Below are 25,266 nucleotides of genomic sequence, written 5' to 3' on the forward strand. Positions count from 1 at the left end.
AATAAATCATTTTACGTCAATATGTGTCCCCCGCCCCTTGCCTCTTCATGCCATCAAAGATACGTAAAATTCGTTTCCGCTCAGGTTGAAGGTCAGCGCTCATGATCTGTACCGGTAACTATACCAAAGTATTGAACGTAACACAGAGGACAGACGGACTCGACTAAATTACCCTACTGCGAACTAGCCTAAAAGGCAAGTCAAACTCAGTAGCTGGGGCGAAAACAGTTTCTAAACTTGGAAAACTGATTGATTGGTTAATTGATTGGTTGGTACCACTGCTGGGCATTGACCTCTTTCTCCATATAAGAGAAGAGTCTTAACTAACTTAGATAAAGTAAAGTGGGTGGATGTTCGAAAATTTATTGAACGATATAAATATCGAAGAATCAATTAATTATAGAAATTCAAAGAACTAAATCAAGTTATCTAAATATAATATAACAAAGACGTAAAGTTTGTAAGATTGTATGTTTGTAGGGACGAACCTAGAACTGTTGAACCGATTTAGAAATTTACTTTACCAGCGGAGAGCTATATTATTCTTGCGTATGATTGACTAATATTTTATTTCAAAACGAGTCGAAAGAAAAATCAGTAATTGGTCAGTGAAAATTTAATAAAATGTATGTACTACAAAAATGTTTGGAAGGTAACTCTGGTAAGGTAAATGAATGGTGAGGTAACCTTTGTGACATTTTGTTCCAAATGGCTATTAAAATTGAAAAAATAAGTGTTACTGCTACACACACACACACACACATATTAATTCTTATGAGTAAAAGTTACTTCACTATTAAGACCATCGTATGGAGATAATCAGTGTGTATTTCGGGCGCATAGTTTAAGAGATATGAGAAAGTGAATATCACACATACATTATTGGTTACAACACCTTTGGGCGGTATCTATGATATTCGTTTAATTTGACATTCGCAAAAGTCAGTTAATAATAATAATTTTTTTTTTATATATATTGTTCCAGGTGGCGAAGAGAAAACCAATGTAAATAGGGGTTTATAATGTGTAAATAGGAGGAGGGTCTAGTGCATTGCTCAATGGAGTTAGAACTATAATACTCACAGCTTCGTGCGTAGCGGATAAGTATCGAAATGGACATTATTTTGTAACTGACGACAACATTGCCACGGAACAGAGGTATAGAAGTGACTTGTGATAGCAATTAATCGTTCCTTTGTCTTTCTTAGACTAGTCTTGACATGTCTTGACATGTCTTGTTTTGGATATGAATAAAAATTTTATGATTTTGACTCGTGTGAGTGTCTTTTGTTATTTCTAATGCTCTCTGTTCTGTGGTCGATGTTTGAATATTGTAAAATCACGAGAGATTTTTAGGGCGCTTAATATTGCTTAAAATGGACTTTAAAAATCTGCTAGAATTACAGTTATAATCTCGAATATATTATTTAGTAGGATTTTTTTTTATACAGAAAGAATTTGTATAATAATGAATTTTTGTATTTAATTAATAATGACGCGAGTTAAATAGACTATAATTTGAACTTCCTTTCGAGAGATTGCCAAATGCATTTATGCCAATAAAATGATGTTTTTTTTTAATATATATTAAATATTTTTTCAATAACACGAAAACGATGGATCATATAGATTTTTGACTGAATTTTGTTTTCTCCAGTAATAGTAAGGGGTAACCTGTATTTTGTTTAATTAGGATCTTTTACAAAGGTGCTTGATAACTTTTTATTCAACACCGTAACATTTCTGTTAATATAATAACATTAAGTACTTTTTAGTCGGAATAATAAAAAAAATTTTTTAGATAGTTAAATAAAAACAACCAAAAGTAATATGCAACTAAATGTTTTATGGACATTTGAAAATAATTCGTTAGTTTGTTATATATGGGTATATTTATGGGGAAGAGTTATTATTACTTACTTTAACCATTAAGTAATAATAACTTTTCCCCATAAATATAAACTGTTCAAATTAAAAAAGTACTGATACAATTTCCGCAAAACTTCGCGGCCATAAATAAGAAAAACATTTTTCAAGTCTTTTGAAATGACAATTTTTTTTTGGTTATATTGATAGATTTTATTCTATTTTTGTCTGTCATACACATATTATTATTTATAATCCAATCCAGATAAACTCGTGTGTATCTTTAAATTAAATTATGGTCCCCCATTTAAAACCCATATCAGTTAATTTTAATAAATCTTTTACATCACACGTACCACACACAAGACTAGTGATACTATACCAAGTTTAGTACGCTGAACACATAATTTTCTCTAAAATACTATTATAAAATTATCTAGTATATCACTAAATCATACAGTGATTAATTCCGACTATTCGTAACTATTTCGTCTTATTACAACGATGTGATACATAACATCACAATTTATATACGTATAGTACCATCGAATGTGTACTGTACTAAAAATAGTACGGTACACACGATCAGCTCCATGAAGTTCGTCACTAGTACTAATGTTTGTACATACGCGATTCAATTATATTTTTTCATACGACTGATATGTAAAAAAATCGTGTAAAGTCTTTATAGTGAAGGCATTTCATTTATCGATGTTGTGTCTTTGTCGGCTTAGTCACATCACTAGTGTTTTTATTTTATTTTTAATTACATTTAATCTAGTCCTAAGATTTTTTTTTGTATTGTCCAGATAATTATATTTGACAATGTATGATAACAAAATACTACTCGAATTATCACATTTTTTTATTATAAAGAGGATTTATATCTCAATTCAAAAAATATTTTTATTCTAAACAAATGTTCAGTTTATATATATAACTAGAATTTAAACATATATATGTTTGTTTAAACTGTTCTTATCCGCCTTTACTTAGCAACAAAAGTAGCATGGATTCGGACACAACATCGCTAGTTCTAGATAGGTATTATTGTATAGTCATAGTTATTAAATGTATTTTAACGGTGAAAATAAATATCAATTATTAGAAAACGGTAGCTTTACGTATTATTTTTTATATACTAAAAATTATATAATTTTTCACCTACTGCCAATATCTTTTAGTTAAACTAACTTTTTTTTATTTTACGAGTATTTTCTTTAAGGTACATTCACACTTACGTTATTAGGCGGACAAAAAAAAATTCTCTTACATAACTCTGTATTATCGTCGAAGATATAATAACTTAATTATATTATAAAATCACTTCAGCCCATGGCAGTCGTACGTCGTAAGTCGTCTGGACATAGGCCTCCCAAAGTTCGCGCCAGACATCCCGGTTTTCCGCAATCCTCATCCAGCTTACACCGGCAATCTTACGTAGATCGTCGGTCCAACGGGCCGGAGGACGTCCCACACTGCGTTTGCCAAGACGCGGTCTCCACTCCAGGACCCGTCTACTCCAACGGCCATCGGTCCTGCGACACAGATGACCAGCCCACTGCCACTTCAACTTGCTAATTCTGTGGGTTATGTCGGTTACTTTCGTTCTCTCGCGGATAGTCTCATTTCTAATCCTATCGTTGAGAGAAACCCTAGCCCGTTTCCTTGCACGTTGAGCGACTTTAAATTTGTGGACCAGTCCCTTCGTCAGTGTCCACGTCTCGGCTCCGTATGTTAACACAGGCAGGACGCCTTGCTCGAAGACTTTTTTCTTCAAGTATTCCGGAATCTTCGAACTGAAGACTCGACGAAGCTTGCCAATTAATGCCTGCCTGCCAATTATAAAATAATACCTTTATATTCTTATACATTGTGAAATTAAAACTAAAGGTAGGTCACAGCAGGAATTGCCTGCTCAAAATATGGAGCATCCCGAGTGGGGTTGAAAATTAGATTACTGTAGACGTAATTAAAACTTAATACTTTTAAGTATATCGTGTCATTATTTTGATTGTAATTCGTAATGTTATCTCAAAATATTACAAATCAATGAAAATAAATGAATAAATATTAAATATGTTGTCATAATCGTATTTTAATTATAGTTCTACAAAATAACGTAAGTGTGAACGACCTTTAACCTTTTTTCTACTACTTAGTAGATGGGCAAATTTTGACCGATTTAAAATGAAAGCTAGTTTTTACTTCTATTCCAATATAAATGAACCCATGTGTCAAAATTTGCTTCCTATGAAACACCAATTGTTATATACACTTTATATGTAATGCACGACTTCACATATACGATCTCCTTTTATTATTATCTATTTCAAACAATGTATTATTATTATTATTTTTCGAATATTTTAAATTAATTTTCGACATAATAAGTGCCTATATAATTATTTCTCATTTATAATTTAAATTATAACTGCCATTTAAAAAGCAATCAGCTTATTATATGGCAATTTTCGATAAATATAAGTATTTAAATGTTTATTTCATTAATTTTACATTAATCATAATTTAATAATAATCTTAGTACCTATTTTAATCAATGTATTGAATGACTTGCGCAAACAAGATTTATTTATTTTATTCATTTTGAATATTTAAGTCAGTAATATAAAGTCATTTATAAGTCAATAAAACATTATATTAAAGTTTTAAAATAAAGCAGAATTTGTAATATACATATATAAATAAATAGGGGAGGAAGGGGAGCATTGGGCACTTTTTTACGTAAATGTTAATAAAACTGCTATTTTTTATCATAATCAAAATTTTATTCCAAATATAACGAGCACGCATATTGGGCAGTAATTATTGCTAAGAAAAATTTTGGTATTATAATTAGTCTCAAAGTTACAAAAGATCTTCGAACACAGGTCCAAAGTGCTCAAACCTCTCTGGGAGGGAGATTTGGGCACCCCTGTAGGGAGGTTTGGGCACTGTATTTAATATGCACGATTTTGCTTTACTATACTAACAATGCTTAAGAATTATATAACATTTCTATAAAAAATTGTAATACAAACATTTTTTCTTATCATAGACTTTAGAAAAATTAAACAATGTGACTTAGAATCAATACTGCACGATGTTGAAATTAATTAAACTTATATTTGGTATGATCCAGAGAGGCTTGTCAAATTTATATTTTAAGCTGCCACGTTTCATCCATGTCGTTGGTGTAGCAATTTTGTCTTTATATCCTCCAGGGGGACACTGGCTACGTCTTCGATCTCAGGAAATATAAACCTATTTCTTATTTTACTCGCTCTCATGAATTTGACAATTACCATGGAGTTATTAACCTCTTCGATTATTCCAACATAATGATAGACAGTTTTTTTTGGTGTCAAATTTAACTAACACAAAGTTATTGATCTGGAAATTTCTATCTAGAACGATCTCATCGTCTTCATCAAAATCTTCTTCCGATTCAGATTCAACAAGGGCTTCGTCAGAAACGGAAACATTTTCTATTTCATCATCGCTGCTAATCTTCCTGTTTTTCTCTAGTTTGGAAGTAAGTTCATCAGCAAGGTTCGGAATTGTTTTCTGTCCTGTATTTTTAGAGCATTTTCGATTTTGGTTAAGCTCTTTGATCCTATTTTTTCTTTGTCTTTCTGCTCCATTTCTATAAGTCTTTTCTCGGTCCGTCAATACTCTAGTTTTTCCCTTCTTCCGTTTCATGCCATGCAATTTCCTGGGGCTGGCCTTTGGATATGGTCTTACTAAATCAGGTGTTACATTGACAGTGCCCTTAGTCTGGCTTCTAGAGGACGATTCCAGTTGAGATGGCCCAGCGACTTCCACATTTGAACTTGTACGATTCTCTAGACTCTGATTTTCTTCTGTTGAAGGTTGTTCCATGACAGGTTGGTCTGAAATCGATTGTTCTGTAGGAACATTATCCTCTTCCGGCAAGCAGCGATCAGTTACAGAAGAACAAGCGAAATCTTCATCGGAGAAAATGTTTGAATTGAGTGGCCATATGCCAGGTTTTTCAAATCCCCTTTGAATATTCTGCAACTTGAATGCAAGTGGGATGGCTTTAGCTGCTAATTTTGGGATTTCTTAAATTGTTACTGTTTTTCCAGGATTGCTTACCATCCAATCTGTTACAGTAGTGTTATAATAAGTTTTGAGTGGTCCGGAGACAGTCAGTGGGTTGCAGTTTATGGCTGCAGTGCGGTGGAAAAGTCATTAAAGCAATGCCTAATTCTTTGCAAAAATCAAGAACTGGTACTGAAATATGGCTGTCGTGACTGTCCAGCAGCACAAGAACTGGCGAGGGAAGGTGCTGGTTTAGCGTGTAACTAATCCGCGTGCCTTCATTTTTGACAGTCCATGGTTTAGTTTGAAGGATGTTATTAGATATTCTGAAATTTTTTCTTCTTCATCTTTCGTGAATATTTGAGATGATATAAATTTAGCAGAAATATCTTTCACGACGCCACCCTGATTTATGTATCTTTGAAGGTTAGACCTGGGTATACCATATTTCATCGCAGTAATTTTAATTTTTCCTTCTTTAGAAAGGACCCCGCACAATTTGTATGGAAAATGGCTCTCGGCTAAATTGGCTGAAATTTTGCACAGGGGTAGTTTTCAACATGCTGATTAAAAGTCTCAAGGCACAAACCCCCAAGCTTAACACACGACCCTCTACAACCTCCCAAACCCACCAAAATTCACTTTGCAATAATCGACTGCAGTTTTGCGAAGAGATAGGCACCAACATGCTTAACATAATTCTAAACTATACCCCCTCAAAATAGACCCCCGACCACCTACAGCTCGAACCCCACTCCCACCAACCCCCACACACCCTCCCTTAATTCACTTTGCAAGAATTAGCTTAAGTTTTTAAAAGAGATGGATATCAACATGCTGGTCGAAATTCTCAATCGACCCCCCCCCCATCCCTAAAATCAACCCCAACCAAAACGACCCCACACGAACCCCCAACCACCCTAAAATTGAGTAAAGACTCGTGAATATACCAACTGTAAAGCTATTTACAGAGAATACTGCTATTCTAAAAATAATTTTCTTAGGGTCCGCAGAATACGGTGATTCAGCAGTCCTTTTCAGGATAGTAGACCCGATCTTCATCACTTTTGCGAACTTAACAAACCCTAATGAATATGGTTGAGGAGATAGCTATTCTTGTCTAAATGATGACCACAACTGCGAACATTATCCGGAACAAAAATATTTCTTTTTACGAATTGCATTGCATAGACAATCTCTGGATGTTATTTTGTTCGTTACGAATAACGCACGAACGCGATGCTGTTTGCATTAGAACGTTCAATCGCAAACAGCTTGGATCGTCATTAATTAAAGTTATTTCATCTATTATTGACCTGTTGCAGTTGATGCAAAGTCTTGAATTTTCATTAAGAACTAGGGGTAAATGTCTATGATCATCCCTTTTAGTAATCGCAAGTTGACGTTTATCAGCATTGTCATCACCGTTCATAAATGCCAACTGTCCCACGTTGAATTCTCCATTACAAACGTAACATCGTATTTTTGTAAAAAAGTTCGTTTAAGACTGGAAAGGACTGCTTCGCGAACACGAACTAAAGTTCGCAAAAGTGATAAAGATCGGGTCTACTATCCTGAAAAGGACTGCTGAATCACCGTATTCTGTGGACCCTAAGAAAATTATTTTTAGAATAGCAGTATTCTCCGTTAATAGCTTTATAGTTGGTACGTTCACGAGTCTTTACTCAATTTTAGGGTGGTTGGGGGTTTAACTGGGGTTGTTGGTCGGGGTTTATTTTAGGGGGGGGGGGGGGGGGTTCGATTGAGAATTTCAACCAGCATGTTGATATCCATCTCTTTTAAAAACCTAAGCTAATTCTTGCAAAGTGAATTAAGGGAGGGTGTGGGGGTTGGTGGGAGTGTGGGGTCGAGCTGTAGGTGGTCGGGGGTCTATTTTGAGGGGGTATAGTTTAGAATTATGTTAAGCATGTTGGTGCCTATCTCTTCGCAAAACTGCAGTCGATTATTGCAAAGTGAATTTTGGGGGGTTTGGGGGGTTGTAGAGGGTCGTGGGTTGAACTTGGGGGTTTGTGCCCCTTGAGACTTTTGATCAGCATATTGAAAACTATCCCTATGCAAAATTTCAGCCAATTTAGCCGAGAGCCATTTTCCATACAAATTGTGCGGGGTCCTTTCTTCCAATACGCGCAAAATAACATCTTTAGGGATTTCACGTTGCTTATTTTTCTTTTTAAATGAAAACGGCATTGTCCTGAAAAGAAATGTTTAACCATTCAATCCAATAGGCATATCAAAAAAACACAAAAGTATTACACCAAAATACACTAAAAACAATGGGAGCATTGGGCATGACCAAACCTCCCTGCGTTACCGTACCTGCGTGCCCAATGCTCCCCATCACCTCACTTTTCAAATAGATTTGAATAAGTTTATTTTTATCAAATGTTGAATCCTACTGACAGGTAAATATAATCTTCATTAAACACAATAGAAGAAGTTAACACAGATATTTACACTTTCTTGCAGATTTCTTTGTTATGTTTCTTGAAATCACAATCAAAATATTTACTTCTCTACGCTACAAACCGTTAAGCGCACGTAACTTGACAACCAAGTGAAATGACAGCTGACACTTTTGGTAAGTGGTGTTGCCAGTTATTAAACTACAGTGCTGTGGTAGAAAAAAATATCTAGAATAGATTTTGAGGAATGAGGTAGTGCCAAACCTCCCCTACCTCCCCTACATTAGTAAATAACCGCAACAACACCGCCATCTTGTGTAGTGTCGAATAACTTCACTACTATTTAAATATGGCGATCGAATGGTTGCAGTCGAAATCAATTTTTAAGATAATTATGTAAAATCAATTTAAATAAATTGAATAAAATGTTGATCGACTTAAAGAGATATTTATTCGTATTCTCAACAAACAAAAAAAAAACGCAAAGGTGACAATTTTATTTATTAACAAAAAAAGGTAATTTAAAATTTGGTCATGTTCATTAAATTAATTATTAAACTCCAATAATTTAAATCGTTTGTCTTTTCGATGTATATTAAAGCACCGGTTGAAAGAAATAGATGGCAATAAATATATTACAGTAAAATAGAATATATCGCTGTCACCTTACGAATATCCCATTAGTTGGTGCGAGTGAGACGTTGCAAGGGCAGGTTGCTTGTACATGTTAATTATAGTTGTAATTGTCAATGTAACCCATAGCCTATTCGCGTTAAGTAAATAGTGAATCATTGCTGTCATTTAGCTTAGTCAAGCCCTTATACCCATTAAAAGGTAGCAAATTAGAATGATATGTTCATATTGACCGGTTAAAGTGAACCTGTCAAAAAGACGTTCTAATGGATTCTGAGTTAAATGGTCAAAGGTTACGATAAAGCTAAATGACGTTGATGTTGCACTATTTTCTTACTGTGATTAGACAAAAACTATAACTGTAACTAAGATTTGAATAAAATTAAAGTCAAGTATAATATTGCACAAAGCCTACTTTGACGTTTATCAAAGAAAACGGCGGTTGATAAATAGTCACTTGTCAAATTATTGCTACTTTCCTCGTTTTTCGTGTCAATTTTACGTGGGAATTAAACTATTAACATTGCATCATTCCCGCCTGTTTAAGACCTCAGTTTAAAGAATATTCTTTAAATATGTAGAACAAAAAGTAAACGTGTCTTTCTAGTGTCAAAACAATAATTGTGTTTTCTTTTGATTTTTTTAATGAGTAAACAAATAACGTGATTTTATTTATAAATATTCCATAACCTAACTAATCGTGTCGAGCAACCAGCCCTTTGTAACTATGTTATGCTGTCTCGTTCTTTCAAATAACGCGTGAGTGGGTGTGAATGAAGTTTCTATATGTTAGTAGAAATACTTACATATTACATAGCTATTTCTTTCATCTTCAAGTAGTTCTTCTGCCAACTATTACAGTAGAGACATTTTTAAACATTTTGTACGTATAACTTTTACTTTATTTGTCATAAATTTTATTATACTATATTCGTTCGTTTCATTCGATGTTTTAAAGCGTAATCCGAGCTGTTTGTACGCAAAACGGACTGTTTTCTGCATGTAGGAACACGGCTTTAATTATATTGTAATTATGACGAAGCGTTTTCCATATGATTAAAATTACAATTTGTGTTAACTAATTTTTACCACATGAACTTCATATAAAGTATTATTTTTTTTCCTTACGTAAATTGTTAGTCTACCTCAATGTTTGTGCTCATTAAAAGCAATAAAGTCTGTGGCATCTTATAGTACGTGTCATTATGACATTTACAAGGTACACGTTTATTAGATACATCGTTAAGGATAGTGCGAATAACTAATGTTCAGTCTGTATTACGTCACACAAATGCCATTATGCAGACACATTTTTTTTTAAGTTTAAATTTAACTAACATTGACACGAAATGATTTGTCAAATTTAACAACTAAAAGCCAACTAAGAATTGAATTAAAGTATTTTTTTGTAACTTAAAATTTTCACACTATTAATTTTGCTCTATCCGTAACAATTGCTATACACTAAAATTGTATCCGGTAACGCGCAGTTTGTATATGTTTTGTGGGTCGGTTTCAATGCATTTTCACACTTAAAAAGACATTTTTATTATTTTACAGAGTTAAAAAAAAAACCTTTTTTTATAATTTTTTATGATACGGTCAGTATGTTACTTGTTTGTAGCTCTTGTTTTATTTCTAAAATATGCATTCAACGAGAGTCCGAAAAGAATCTTATCAAAGTACTAAAATATATACTATTTGTATAAACTGCGAAATAATAAATAGAGTGACAAATATTATATTTTTTAGATTTTCTTTTATAAAATTATGTTTTTTTTTTTTTGTTCTATTAGCATATTTCATAATACAATATAGTAATGTAAATACATATTATGTATATTATCATTTATTAGCGGACATTAATCAAAAATATAATATTGTGGTCCCTGGCAACACAGTGTGGGCATATTGCGGTGACTGTCATATGTCAAACATAAAAAAAAAAACAGTACAAAAAATTATTATGTGTAGGAATTAATATTTTAGTAGGAATTTTAATCAAATATTACCTTTGTTTATAGAAAAAAAATATAGAATGTTTTAAATTGGAAAAATCTAAAACTGAATGTGATAAAAACACAACAATGATAACTTGTTCATTAAAATTTTCTTATAATTAATATTAAGTGTAATCTATTGGTGAATAGTTTATATCTGAAAATCCTACAAAAATTTTGAATTAAATTCTTAACTGAGGCTATTTCGCTCTCTTATTTACCTTATTAAAAAGTCAGTAGTTCATATTAAAACTTTGCGCTGATTTTTAATTTATTTAAATTTATAAATATGTACAGTGGATAATTCACTACAAAAGACGCTAGTCTGCTGCTATGGTTATAAAACAATGGTGGTTAAGTAAATAGTAATAGAGAAATGGTTTTGACAGCTTCGGTAATCTCATGTATCTTACAAGGTCATGGCAACACTAAATTAGTAGAATACGGAAATTGTCAGTCACCTATTATGACAAAAGGGATGTACCATTATTGCTCGATATTAATAGCAGAATAGCGTCTGTATACTAGTTATATTGTCATCTGAGTAAAATGATCACTTTCATAAATGATCAAGTCATTATGACTGACCGAATTTTTTTCGGAATATTCATTGTAACTTTAATATTAACATTTCCGTGCCTACACTGTAGAGTACTGTATGTAAGTGTAAAGTCGGAGTAGGTTATGTGTATTAATTAGAGTAAGGCGTAACGAAACGATGTAAATATCCTGACATATAAATTATTGTATTTCATAATAAAAATTTAAGTATAAAGCTGTTGTTTCATTTTTATCCATGCTTACACATGATATGTTCGAAATTGAACGGATCGTGGGAGAAACGAATGTCTTTATTAATATAGGAACAGGTCTTCGTTATGGTCCAGAGCTCCTGGGGGGATCGGGGATTGGGTCGGTAACGCGCTTGCGATGTTTCTGGTGTTGCAGGCGTCTATAAGCTACGGTAATCGCTTACCACCAGGTGAGCCGTACGCTTGTTTGCCGACCTAGTGACATAAAAAAAATGTTTTTTTTCGGTGGTTTTGGGATGTCAGTAAATTAAGTTCCAGATAAAAGTATAATTTTCGTCCTAAAATTCCTTAAGAATTGGTACTTGTGTGGACACAGCTACTATGCATATAAAATACATATCGCTATCATGCCATAAAAAGATAAGTAACGCTAAACAGTAATATGGCAAATATAAACTTATTAGGAATTCCATTGGTACCTATACATGTAAAACGTATTTAATTTGTGTGATAAAAAAATTGTTTTTAATCTTTATTATTAAAAAATCATTACCTTGACTGATTATTTGACAATGTTTTGATAGAAGACTTCAAAACTACATTTTTTTAATATTTTTTACTTATATTATTGTTATTTTATGAAATTAATGTTGAAGCTAGAAATGAATCATGTAAATTAAAATTTTATAAAGTGAGTGAAGATATTGGTCAAGTTAAATTTTTTGTAGCGGTCTATCATTATTAATCTTTTTTGTTATCTTTTTAATTTCCGCATATAGGCTGTTAATTTGAATGGGTGTAGGATATAATACATGATTCTAGGGATTCAACGAGATATAGTAATTATAAACGTAAAACGCTTGGTACGTTAATGATAGGTAAACCTTAGCTATTTATATATTCACTATAATACCCAAAAAATGTAGACTTCACGTAGACGTACCTAAATTATGATCAAATGGATTCCAAAGGTATATTTCCGTAAAATAAAAAGTAAGACGTTTCTACTGATCGCTTCAGCCTGTAATACCCCACTGCTGGGCATAGGCCTCTATCCCCATATAGGAGAAGGGTCAGAGCTTAATCCACCACGCTGCTCCAATGCCGGTTTTACAGATATATTCCCTACTATGAGTAACGACTGACGTCCTCTTAGAATAGAATTATTATAGACCCTATTTTTAACGTAAATAATATGATATCCGTATATCTGTATGTACAATAAGAAGTAAGATCTTATTCCAATACGCTGCTCTATTACAAATTTATATTATTGAAGCTTACTCCTTAAGTTATCGATTTGCATATAAGCCCCAGGTATAAAAAAATAGGAGTAAAATCTACTGAACGAATAACCCCGTTACGTTTTTTTTAACGCCATCTATCGGAACGCTATTGGGTTCCGATAGATGGCATTATCTGATTTGAAATGGAAATAATCTTTTTCTTAGACTAGTAAGCCTTTTTTGTGCCTATTTAGACAGTCGATCTGAAGGAGTAAACTCCAGTCGTGTGTCGGAGCTGACACACACACTATTTTTTTTTATACACGTTTAAAATTTCTTCGGACAAAAAGTTCTAAACGTCTTATATTTATACCTATACCTACTATACAAGTATAAGTTATAATAAATTTTCAGTTGTACATCCATGCTGCTAAAAGTGTTGGTATTTTTATACGTCGCTATAACTGCGTCGGAGATAGAAGACCAACCGTACTGCGCGCTGCGCTATAGGCGCCTTTGTCAGGGCAAGGGTCACCATGTTGCCTGTCAATTCCCTTCAGTATGTTACTGTTTTTTTTTTTTAATTCTCATATAATTTTTACATTCTTTTTTACTTAAATGCTACAGAATTTTTGGGACATAAACCACTAAACTATGGAATCTACTTACCTGTACATATAAAATCGTTAGGCCTCATCACGAAATTTCAAAAACCGCTAGACGCAGAGACGAAATTTGGCAGGGAGGTAGTTTGTAGTTAGTAGGCTGCGGTAAGAACGGATTTTTCGGTAGGGCCAAATTAAAGGGATCCAAGCGCTTTTACAAGTTTTGTATGCAAATCCTTCATTTTTTATGCTACAAAAAAACTTGAAATTTGGCAGAAACATAGTTAATAGTCAATAAACGTCTACTAAGAACTATTTTTTTGTATAAGGGCTCCAAAAAAAAAAAAAAAATTAAAATTTCTGAATGTTGAATTGACTTTATTGTTAGGGTTTTGATTACATATAACATTAGTAAGTATTCCAGCGTTTACGAAAATTTTTGTGTGGTAAAACAGGAAATTAGCTCGTATGACTGAAACTGATACGTTACGTAAAGTTTCTATAAAAAAAAAAATCTTTCGACACCAATATATAAAATGAGTAAAACTTTCAGCCCGAACCCGGACTCTTCTGTCAGAATTACTCTCATATCAATTTCACGAACGATTTGAAATACTACGTCGTTCACTATATCAACAGGTGATACTCTATAATTATATTGTAATGGCTTCATTTAAATTTTTAATTCGAACTTTTATAACAACAAATGTTGTGTTTACAGACGTCGTCAGCGCATCGCGGCAGGAAATGAACGAGTTCGTGGTGGGGCACGTCTTCCCAAACCTCAGATTATGATGTTAGTCGTAAGTTTTCTTCTAATAAGGTAAGGTTTATATTTATTGTAATGTAATAGGTAAGGTTTCTTTCTAATATATATATGTACATTGTTTAAGATCAGTATAAGCACGTAGTGATTATTTTAATTAGATATATATATATATATATATATATATATATATATATATATATATATAACTGTGGCAAGTGTAGATAATTTATTTTCACAGCAAATAGGTACCTATTTGTATTTGTTATACAAATGGAATATAAAGGAATACAGTACATATAGTAAGTAGCTGAAAACTAAAAGTGCCAATTGAATTCAAAACGGCATTATAAAACATACAAGGCTTTCTTAGCTTTCTTTCAATTGGCATTTTTTTCATCATCTTTAGATATTCGTTTATTAATTATTAAATACACAATAATAATAACACAGAAAATTTTGCCTGTTTTGTTAATGTTATGTTCATGGTTCATCATGTTCATGTTTTTTAGACTTGGGATCGCGAGTTGGCTCAGTTGGCTCAACGGCTAGCCGACCAGTGCCAATTTGTTCACGACGATTGTCGGGCTACTGGTAAGTTAATATTGCTCGGCTAAGAAAAGTACTGGAAGGGGAAAAAAACAGTTTTGTTCAGCCAGTACTAAGTATTAAATAGCTGTCTCGTAATGGAAGCTTTATTTATACTAAGACTTACGCTGACTTGTTATTTGAACTGTTGAATGTTGATTGTTGAATTAATTTGACAAATTACAGCATTTTGAAATGCTGGTAGCGCCACTGAAATTTCAAACGTTAAACGTGAAACAAACTTGGAAACAAGCTCTTTGCAAAACTGCAGTTGAGCTTCATGTTGGAATGATTTTAAACATCAGTGTTGCTCCAGCTGCTTTTTGTTGGTAGAGGAAATCTTTGATAATGCGTAAATGTATGTGTAGGAATAGGTAAATAAATAATAAATAAATATAAAATTTAGTCAAAACAAAAATAAAACTTAAGAGAAACGTCTAAGCTATCTAAAAGGTTAAATCTATAATATAAAAATGAGTCGCTGAATGTGTTGCTAAGCGCAAAACTCGTGAACGGTTGGACCGATTTCGCTAATTCTTTTTTTAAAATATTCCTTGAAGTACGAGGATGGTTCATACGGTGAGAAAAATTCGAATAATTTCCGGGAAAATAATAAAAACGGCCCTTTTCTTTTTCCCATACAAACGTTTTCTAACTAAAATGTAGAGTCAATTTGAACTTTTTTACTATTCAATAAAGTTCATGTTAAATAATATATTAGGGCGCATTTTACGTAAGATATTAATGATTAAATTGATCTTAATCGTAGACCGCATTTTAATTTAATTTATATACAGTAAAAATGGTATCAACTAGCTATTTCACATTACTTATTCTTGCGGGGGCGTTAACAATTGAAAATTCCCGTTTTTAAGCTATAGCTCCTATCGACTCCAAATTTGCTACGAATCTCCTATATGTGATCGATAAGCAGATTTTAGGATAACTCATGCCCAATAAGGATCACGGGCGTTAACAATGAAAAATTTTAATGTATGTAACTCCGAAACTACTGAACCAATGTTTATCAAATTTTTTAAGTATCTGTAATTTGGTCCAACTTGGGAGATAGGGTAGTTTTTATCTCAATTGGACTCGGTAGGTAGCGCTGCTATCTGTATGTAGCTCTGAAACTACTGAATCAATTTTTATCAAATTTTGTAAGAATCTGTAATTTTTTCTAACTTGGAAGATATGGTAGTTTTTATCTCAATTGGACCCGGTAGGTGGCGCTGCTATCGGTATTTAAGTTATCAAATTGGGTAGCTGTTTTCCGGGCAGGACAACGTCTGCCGGGTCCGCTAGTAGAAATATATATTTCAAATAGAATGTACATTTAGTTCGATATCCCTACGCCGGTCAAAGCGTCGGCGAGGTTCGTTGGCGTCGTTCCAGTGACTCGGACGAGTTGAGCGCTCAACGTGCGATCCGTCGCGTACTAGACGCCTGGTGGGGTGAGCGGAGAAGAGTGACTCCTCAACAACTAACTGCACCTTTTAGACTTACTGCTAAGTTAGTAATTGGACTTTTGTTATAAGAAATATTTTGGTAATAGAATACGTATTACCTAAATATTTTAATTTTATTATATTCCAAATTTCATGAGGAAATGGAAATATTTTGTCGTAATCGGTACATTACTAGAAAATAGACTTCTATAACAACGCGAACATTGAGGAAGTATCTTTCATATGAACATGAAATGGAATGATAGGTTTAAATATTATTTATTTATATTATTGATAATAATAGTGATAATATAGTTCGAATATTATAACTGTTGACACAAGCTACGGATTTCCATAGAAAAAAATCGTAGGATTTTCCATCGATATTATGAGTTGTGGGTCTATATTCGTACCCTATATTTTTAATTATTTTTCCAATCATATATTCAGCCTATCGCGCAAGATAGTTATCACCTACAGAAAATTAATTGATACAAATAAATAAACGATTTACACCTCACGTCACCATCAAATTATTGCTATGCTGCTGTGCTGCAATGCTGCAGTGCTGCTATGCTGCTGTGCTGCGGTGTTGCAGGGCTGCTATGCTGCGATGCTGCAGTGCTGCAAGTGTCGCAGGGCTGCTGCGCTGCAGTGCTGCAAGGCTACTGTATTGCAGTTTCTCAGTCTCTTCTTCTTCTTCTTCCTCCTCTTCTTCCTCCTCCTCTTCCTCCTCTTCCTCCTCTTCCTCCTCTTCCCCCTCTTCCTCCTCTTCCTCCTCTTCCTCCTCTTCCTCCTCTGCCTCCTCTTCCTCCTCTTCCTCCTCTTCCTCCTCTTCCCCCTCTTCCTCCTCTTCCTCCTCTTCCTCCTCTTCCTCCCCTGCCTCCTCTTCCTCCTCTTCCTCCTCTTTCTCCTCTTCCTCCTCTTCCTCCTCTTCCTCTTCTTCTTCCTCCTCTTCTTCCTCTTCCTCCTCCTCTTCTTCTTCTTCTTCTTCTTCATAACTGCGAAATGAACAATATATATATTTTAATTCCACGCGGATGAAGTCGCAGGCACAGCCATATACATATATACAGCATATATGTATATGGCTGTGCGCCAAGCGAATTCTCAGGATAGACCGGACTCTCTTCATCATGGTTATTCATAGCGGGTGCTTCCTCAGAATTGCCCATCATGGATGATGTTTTACAAACATTTAAAACAAATAGTTATACTCAATCTCAATCTACAAAGTGACCAGCGACCGAACTGACCCCTGACTGACAACTCCATCCGGTATTTACCCGCTCCAAAATACAATAATCGTAATAAAGCACGTATTTCTTTATTAACGTAAATAATTCCACATGGCAACAGTATTAATCAAATCAAAATTTAATTATTTCCTTTAAAATATATCACGCGCCGTTATAATATATAATACATGTAATAACATTAATATCGCTACCTACCGTTTAAGTATCAAATATCTTTTTGACTATTGGCATTTCAGAGGAACAATTTGGGGTCATTTTAGTCAACTAGCTGTTTGGAATCTCCGTGCGATTGGATGCGGAGCAGTCCGCCACGGGTCTGAATATACTCGGATGCTGTTGGTCTGTGACTTCTCTCACACCAACATGCTCGGTCAGAGGACGATCACTCCAGGACCTCTTATTGCTTGTCCAATGCACACTATCAGGCGGCCAAGAACTGCTTATCCACTGCTTTGTGCTCCAGTACGTTTTAAAAATATTAGAAGATGTAAATGTGAAAATTTTGTGTTTATAACAGTAGATGCTAGTACCTATACAAGAAATTAAGGTAAAGCTTTAGATTAGGTAAAACCGAATTTCGGGACCGTGGGGGGATGGGGGGGAGAGGGTGGGGAACGCTACCCCTGGTACCACTGTCACACCTCGGAACCCCATGGTTATGGAGATATCCATGGTTAAAGTTTTGAGGTTAGAAGAAGAATTTCGAAAGTTAGAGGAACGCTTGGCTCCGGCGCTACGGGAAGTGCAGCCCTTCCGCCCTTGCGTGCGAAAGCGCGCGAACGAATGCGTAGAGGAGCGGCTGAGGCTGGTCGCCTTCGGCGACCAGCCTCCGCTGCGGAACGGAGCGGCGGGCGAGGGCTGCCCTCCCTTCGCGCCTCCGCGGCACAAAAAAAAACACTCTAGGGGTAGGACAGACCAAGACCACGTGGACAGTGGGGTGCTCCGATTCGGTTTTGGGTATTTTTCGAATTTCTAAACCTATATTCTAGCACGCAATGTTACTAATTTTATTAGAATATTATGTCTGATGCGTTATTTTGTTTAAAAGTGTCGATTTGTCACACAATGCAAACAGTACGAGCTCAAAGGTATTATAATAGCTTTAAATTCTTCTTCTAACCTCAAAACTTTAACCATGGATATCTCCATAACCATGGGGTTTTGAGGTATGACAGTGTTACCTTGTATAGATTCCCCTACACCCTCCACCCTCCACACCCAAAAACCCCATAATTCGGTTTTTTTTTTGTACGGAGCATGAGTGAGCGTGCTTTCGCACGCAAGGGCTGCACTTCCCGTAGCGCCGGAGCCAAGCGTTCCTCTAACTTTCGAAATTCTTCTTCTAACCTCAAAACTTTAACCATGGATATCTCCATAACCATGGGGTTCCGAGGTGTGACAGTGGTACCAGGGGTAGCGTTTCCCACCCTCTCCTCCCCCATCCCCCCACGGTCCCGAAATTCGGTTTTACCTAATCTAGATCTTAGCCGAAATTAAAAATAGTGTGTCAAGGAATAATATTTATTTAATTTTTTATTTTCTCACAACATTAAAAGTAAAGTTTATGTAGGTAAAACGACCAAAAGAAAATCTTGATCATGAACAATTACATGATTACGAAGATCAAGAATATGAAATTGACGATAGTAATGATGAAAATCATATTTCAAAAACAGAAGTCCAAGAAACTACAAAAACTAGAAGAATTACTAAGACAACAGAGGAAACAACTACAACTTGTAGACATCTGAAAGCAACATCATTAGAGGGACGAGATAAATCTATAATGACTGTTAACCCTAGAATAGACTATTTTGGTAAATTATCATCTATACGAGTACTTCTATAGGTACTTGACAATAGTTTATACGCAATTGGTAGATCTATGGCAAAAATTAAAATTAAAATGAAATTATATCTTTAGTCAGCTTGGACAAAGAATCTACTCGTCGCGTGATCGATAGATTACAATATGAACTCGAAATCAACAATAACGAAAAAGAACAACTTACTATGAAGAAATACCACCAGTGGGTTTCAAGGAGACCCAATTTTGGACGTCTGAGGTACAAATATGTGACGATGCTTATTACAGATTTATTGTTGGATAGAAAGTAAACACGGCTCAAATATGATATAAGTAGTTTTATTTAATATATTTTCCAACATTAACCTTCATTTATACAAATAATCAGACAACGACACATTCCTGTGTTTTTTTTACCATTTTTACAAACGCAGATAAAAAGTAAAATCATGAGCGATATATCTAATATGAACTGAAAATTAATCGTATCAAATTATTTCAGAGAAAAACAAGAACAAATATGGGAACATAATGCACAAAACAATTTCTTTGCACATGATGGCGACCAAACTGATCACGAATATAACAAGATATTCATGACAAAGAAAGATCATATTTCTACGCAAGTACGAAATAAGAACATTGTAATTTGAGCTACATGGTTTTTCTTAAACAAATTATTGAGTCTGTTACAGGAAACAAACTTGAGGCAAAAATGGAAAAAGACGAGAAAAAGACCACAGAGGTTTGTTGATATAAAAATCTGTTACAACTACAATATTTTTATTTATAATGAATATTCAGTTTTTCTTTTGGTGAAAAAAGTGTAACAAATGAATTTATTTTACTTTTGATGTTGGTTGCATTTAGTTGGTATTGTACCTAAGTACGCTTCAGCCTATAATATCCCACTGCTGGGAATAGGCCCCTTTGATCTAATGCGGGTTGGCGGATATATTCCCTACTATGAGTAACGATCCATATCAGGTCTACATGATAACAACCGGGACCGACGGCTTAACGTGTTCTCCGAGGCACGGTGGGGGCAAAGACTGCACAACACAACAAAAATATTCAGACCAAGGCAAACATCTGTATGGCCAATATGAATGTTTGTCATGTGCGGGGATCTAACCCGCAACTGCCAGCGCAACAGCCACAAACAAGTTCTGTGATCGTTGCGACAACGCGTCATTGTACCTACCTACCAACTTTTATGTAGTCTGGAAAATTCAACGTCAACCCAGATATAAACCTATAATAATCCAGTTCAGATACGATTACCCTATCCCATATCACCAGTATAAAGATACTGGAATTCTCTCCTCTAGATGTACAGCTCCTTTATATTTATATCAGATTTATTTTGTGTACCTGTATTTGATAAAATTTGTGTAATTTTCCAATGATATGACTGATACAATATTATTTCGCGCTCTAATCTTTTCGTATCTATATTCTTACAATAAGTTTTTTTATATAACCTAAATGATAAAGGCGTGGCTTAATCAGCGTTAGTCTGAATCATAGCTTATTAGTAAACTTTATTAAAAAATGATATGGTTTCCTAGGCCCGGTGTGAACGCGCTCTTGAACAGACCGCCAGAGAAACAGCTGAAACGATTATCTTTGGTAAAGTATTATAAGTAACTTATATGAAGCTGGTACAGTGATCATAAATTTAAATTCACCGTCAAAAATAATATTAACGAAACAAAAACAAAAAACTATTAACTGCCAGAGAACTTAAAAATTCGACTTTTATTTCGTTAAACTATTAAAAAAAAAACATTGAGTGTAAGCTTTAAGTAGGCTCTAAGGTTTACTCTGTCTACGCTCTAAAACAACAAAAAATGACATAAACCTGTCAAATTATAATCGGGAATGTCAACTACTTTGAACCTATCAATCAATCAACTAATTTTATAGGAATTTAAATACGAAATGGGTAAAACCATAAATCAAGTAAATATAAAAATCATTGAGATAAACAAAAATGTCAACACAAAATTTCAATAGATAGGCGAGTGTTCTCAATTATTCTCATTAACAAAATAAGTATACATTACGTCAGGTGTACGAGTACCTAAGGTCTGTTTTTTTGGAATTGTCCTAATTGGTAAACAAATATGGCGTACTTATGACCACAGACAATTAGAGTATAGTGTAGCTTAGTGAAGTGACACAAAGAGCAAATGAATGAACAATATCAATAAGCCATAGACAAAGTAAAATTAATTTAACATCGAAATATTTAATGATACCATATTGCTGAAATTATTTCAAAAACTAATAATATATTAAATAATTTGGCTAAGAATTAGTAGAGGTACAGAATTACGAAAAAAAATATTAATCGAGCATCGAGCATAAAAGGCAACAAAGGGGACTGTCCATTTTGGCCCAAGGTGAACAGAATTCATACAAAAAAACAAATATACCAATAATTTTCATAAATTAAATCATGTTTATTCGTGAATTGCAGTTTTATCAATATAAACTGATGAAAAGTTTATTTAATAAGTATTTTAATTCATTAATTATATACTTCTAGTTTATTTTCGGTTGGTGATTTGATTACAACACGTTGCCAGTCTTAAACAAACAATTATTATTAACAAACAATCGATTTAAAAATATTTTTAAATCAATTATTTGTTAAAATCGATTAAAAGTATTGTTAAATCGAATTAATAAGAAAAAAGTTTAAAAAAAGTCTATAAAAGTGTATTTAGTAAAAAAACATTTAACTTTGGTGAAAAATAAACTATTTTAGAAACATTGTTATTGACTAAATAAAAAGCAAGCAATTAATTATATTAAATTCGATTATCGATTTAATCGATTTATTTGTTTATTGAAAATATTATTTATTATGGCAACCCTAAACTACAGACTTTTGCTTCATACATTCATTTGACTTCGATGTTGCTTTCATGGTGATATAGCAAAATAAGGTTTTCCGTCAACCGAGAATTCATCACTACTGCGACGTAAAATACACAGTAGGCATATTCATAAGTAGGAAAATATATTTTGTATTTATTTTATATGTAAACAATAAAGGTCAGGCAGAGAAGCCATAAAAAAATATTATTGCAACTGCATGGTTGGTCGACGGACAGTAGGTTGTTGTGGCCATGTCATGAAATTATTTGGTTTTTGGGCTGAAAAAGGTTTCAAGAATTTTTAAATCTACCTGCCTAGTTTTTAGATAACATTCTGTTAACGTACGAATCCGATTAGTAAAACAAAAATAACAAAACAATGATTTTTTATTTCAGAAACCTTCTTGTAACTATCCACAAAAAAACAAAAAATGAAACACCTGGATACAAAACTATATCATTTTTCTAATTCATACTTGTTAGTACTACTAACTTAATATATAATTATTATTCTCAGTGACTGTCCACTCGGGGCCGAAACCCCCATACAAAGTGGACAGTCCCCTATATATTTCGTTTATGTGATATGGTCGGTAAAAAAAAAGCCAAAAATAAAATTTACAACAAAATAAAGGGGCCTCCTGTGTCTAAAAAAAGTCGACCCTATTAATATTATTGTCACATTATTTGTATTTACTATGAATAAAAAACCTTGCGCCGGCGGCACACTCTCTCTAACATCTAAAAAAAGGACTAATAACATTGTACTCCACGAAGCTCTCATTGGGTAATCTTAAGTCTCATCCTAAAGTCTCAAAATTTTTTCCTGTGAACTACAGTAAACGTTTATGCCGTTGCTATGTGGTATACTTTAATATTATATGGGATAGCATTAAAAATGTTCAGGATGAAATTGATATTCAGAAATATTCATAATATAAAATAAAACCTTTACAATGAACACTTTACCATAAATGATTGACATTTGCAATATTTTGTAAGCATTTTTTTTGTGCGCTCAACATAAAAAAAAAGAAGAAAAATAAACAATTAATAACAAAATACAAATAAATAACAAATCGCTTTACTGTAATATTATTTAACAAGTTATAATTCGTGAAATTTTAAAATATAGTTAAAGAACATGGCCTATTTTATCGCTCATGCTGTTCATTCACTTATACTCATTCACTTCTAAAAATATTATGACCACATCCCTATTTGCCTTATAAAAAAAGATATTGAAATGTCATATTCGAAAATATTAGTTATCTGTACTCTCGGAATTCGTATTTTGTAGTTTTTATGTGTTTAAAATGATAAATTGATATTTGTTTTTAGTGAAATAAATAGTAAATGGAGTTTTACAAATGTCCGTAAGCTAATATGTTGTGAAAGTGAGTGATAAATGCGGAAAAAACGTGAATTACGATTGACAGCGGTTTGTTTACCAATTAGGACTCTTCCAAAAAAACAAGATATATGTAATCACATACTTACTAACATACCTATATGTCTTCATTTCTTCCGTCGAAATGTTAGCTTAATTTCCTAAGGGTTAGATTAAATATTAAGCGGTGAATTTTTGTGAAAATGTAATAAAACTTAGTAGATATGATAAAAAGTATATTAAAATGTATTCAGTTTCACTCAATTCAAGTAATCTAACTGAACTAAATCGAATCTGTTTTTAAAACAAATTGAGTGTAACATCTGTGCTACTAAAAGTACAACGACGTAGTGGTAAACCTATACATCTTACATCTGAGCTGCTTAAAGCAATTGTACACCTACCTGTGCTGAACTATTATAGAAATTCGTGTTTTATCTCCCGTGTTTATGATTTCTACTTTTGCTTTTACTGGTCAAAGTGTAAGGTTTTAGAGCCTTTCAAATAAACAGGCATTCCAATGCAATATGAATTTCTAAAATAGGTTTGCTAGTTCTTGATATACGTAAATTGAAACTTGAAACAAATTAACCAATTTCCACTTTATAATGTTAGTGTATAATATAAATTTTCATCTTTCAGAGCTCTTTGAATTTAGATCAAGATGACCTGGACCAGCTATTTCGTGATACCGGTTTCAATGTGAACTGGAGGAAGGAATCGTCTTCTCAATAAATTAATAATTAAATCTTTTATACTTTGTTTGCCTTCTTATTTCTACCTTGATGTGAGTTTGACTTTACGTTCGATTTTATTTTAGGATAAAGTGTTTGTATATTAGTAGGAGTAAACAAACAATTATAATAATCCAAAATACAAAACTTTATAGGATAGGACCCCAAGTAACGTCAATATTTTTGACAACCCTATTTGGTACATATTCAGAAACTTAATTAATTTGATAATTTGATAAAATATAATATTCATCCGGTAAGCAGAGGAGTGAGAGTCGACATACTTGGAATATTTGACTAAGTATTAGTCACATTTTTTTTACAAGATATCAATTATTTTACCAATTGTTTAAACGAGGTTACATTACGTCATGAATGGAAATTTCCTAACTGCTACGAGTGAAATAACAAAATACCTTAGTATCTACTTTATACTCGCACCATAAAATAAGTCAAGATAGAATAAGACAAAACTCAAATAATTAAGTTATCATTAGGTTTCACTTAGGTTTAGTCAACTAGAACGTGTTAACTAGTTGGCGTATTTTTTTTAAATAATACAACAATATATTTTATAACGGTCGTCTGTTCCTACGGTAAGGAACTTGTTGCTTGTGTTATAACAACAAGTGTGTGGTAACAGTCGACTGTTATTGCTCTTTTTTTTTTTTGAGTTTAGCACGCTCCGTCTATACATTTCTCAAAGAATATTGCAAAACTACTTAGTTTTAAAGGCATAATAAAAGAGAATAAAGGGACTTCTATTTATGTTTGACATGCAATTTTGATAGCATAATATTGTGCACATCGTATAAT

At 33.4% G+C, this 25,266-nt stretch overlaps 1 protein-coding gene across 1 annotated transcript; it reads left to right on the forward strand.

Moving 5' to 3' along the window:
• Window positions 1-2,875: 2,875 nt before the first annotated feature.
• Window positions 2,876-24,477, forward strand: LOC123664943. The gene is made up of 14 exons (XM_045599309.1): window positions 2,876-2,910; window positions 5,451-5,466; window positions 13,441-13,524; window positions 14,124-14,209; window positions 14,292-14,373; window positions 14,849-14,930; window positions 16,265-16,436; window positions 17,868-18,093; window positions 19,202-19,448; window positions 19,556-19,697; window positions 19,941-20,060; window positions 20,124-20,183; window positions 21,010-21,070; window positions 24,359-24,477. Exons 1-14 carry the CDS (start codon window positions 2,876-2,878, stop codon window positions 24,449-24,451), a joined length of 1,506 nt encoding a protein of 501 aa, XP_045455265.1. The 3' UTR covers window positions 24,452-24,477.
• Window positions 24,478-25,266: the final 789 nt, after the last annotated feature.

The sequence above is a fragment of the Melitaea cinxia genome, chromosome 23 (assembly GCF_905220565.1).
Source record: "Melitaea cinxia chromosome 23, ilMelCinx1.1, whole genome shotgun sequence".
Classification (NCBI taxonomy): Eukaryota; Metazoa; Arthropoda; class Insecta; order Lepidoptera; family Nymphalidae; genus Melitaea; species Melitaea cinxia.

What these genes read in the sequence shown, in the direction of transcription:
- LOC123664943 (XM_045599309.1), top strand. Translation starts at nt 2,876, where the DNA reads ATGGATTCGGACACAACATCGCTAGTTCTAGATAG. An exon ending in CCTTTTAGACTTACTGCTAA is followed by an intron (nt 16,437 to 17,867) that starts GTTAGTAATTGG and finishes TTGGCATTTCAG; the next exon opens with AGGAACAATTTGGGGTCATT. An exon ending in CCCTAGAATAGACTATTTTG is followed by an intron (nt 19,449 to 19,555) that starts GTAAATTATCAT and finishes TTATATCTTTAG; the next exon opens with TCAGCTTGGACAAAGAATCT.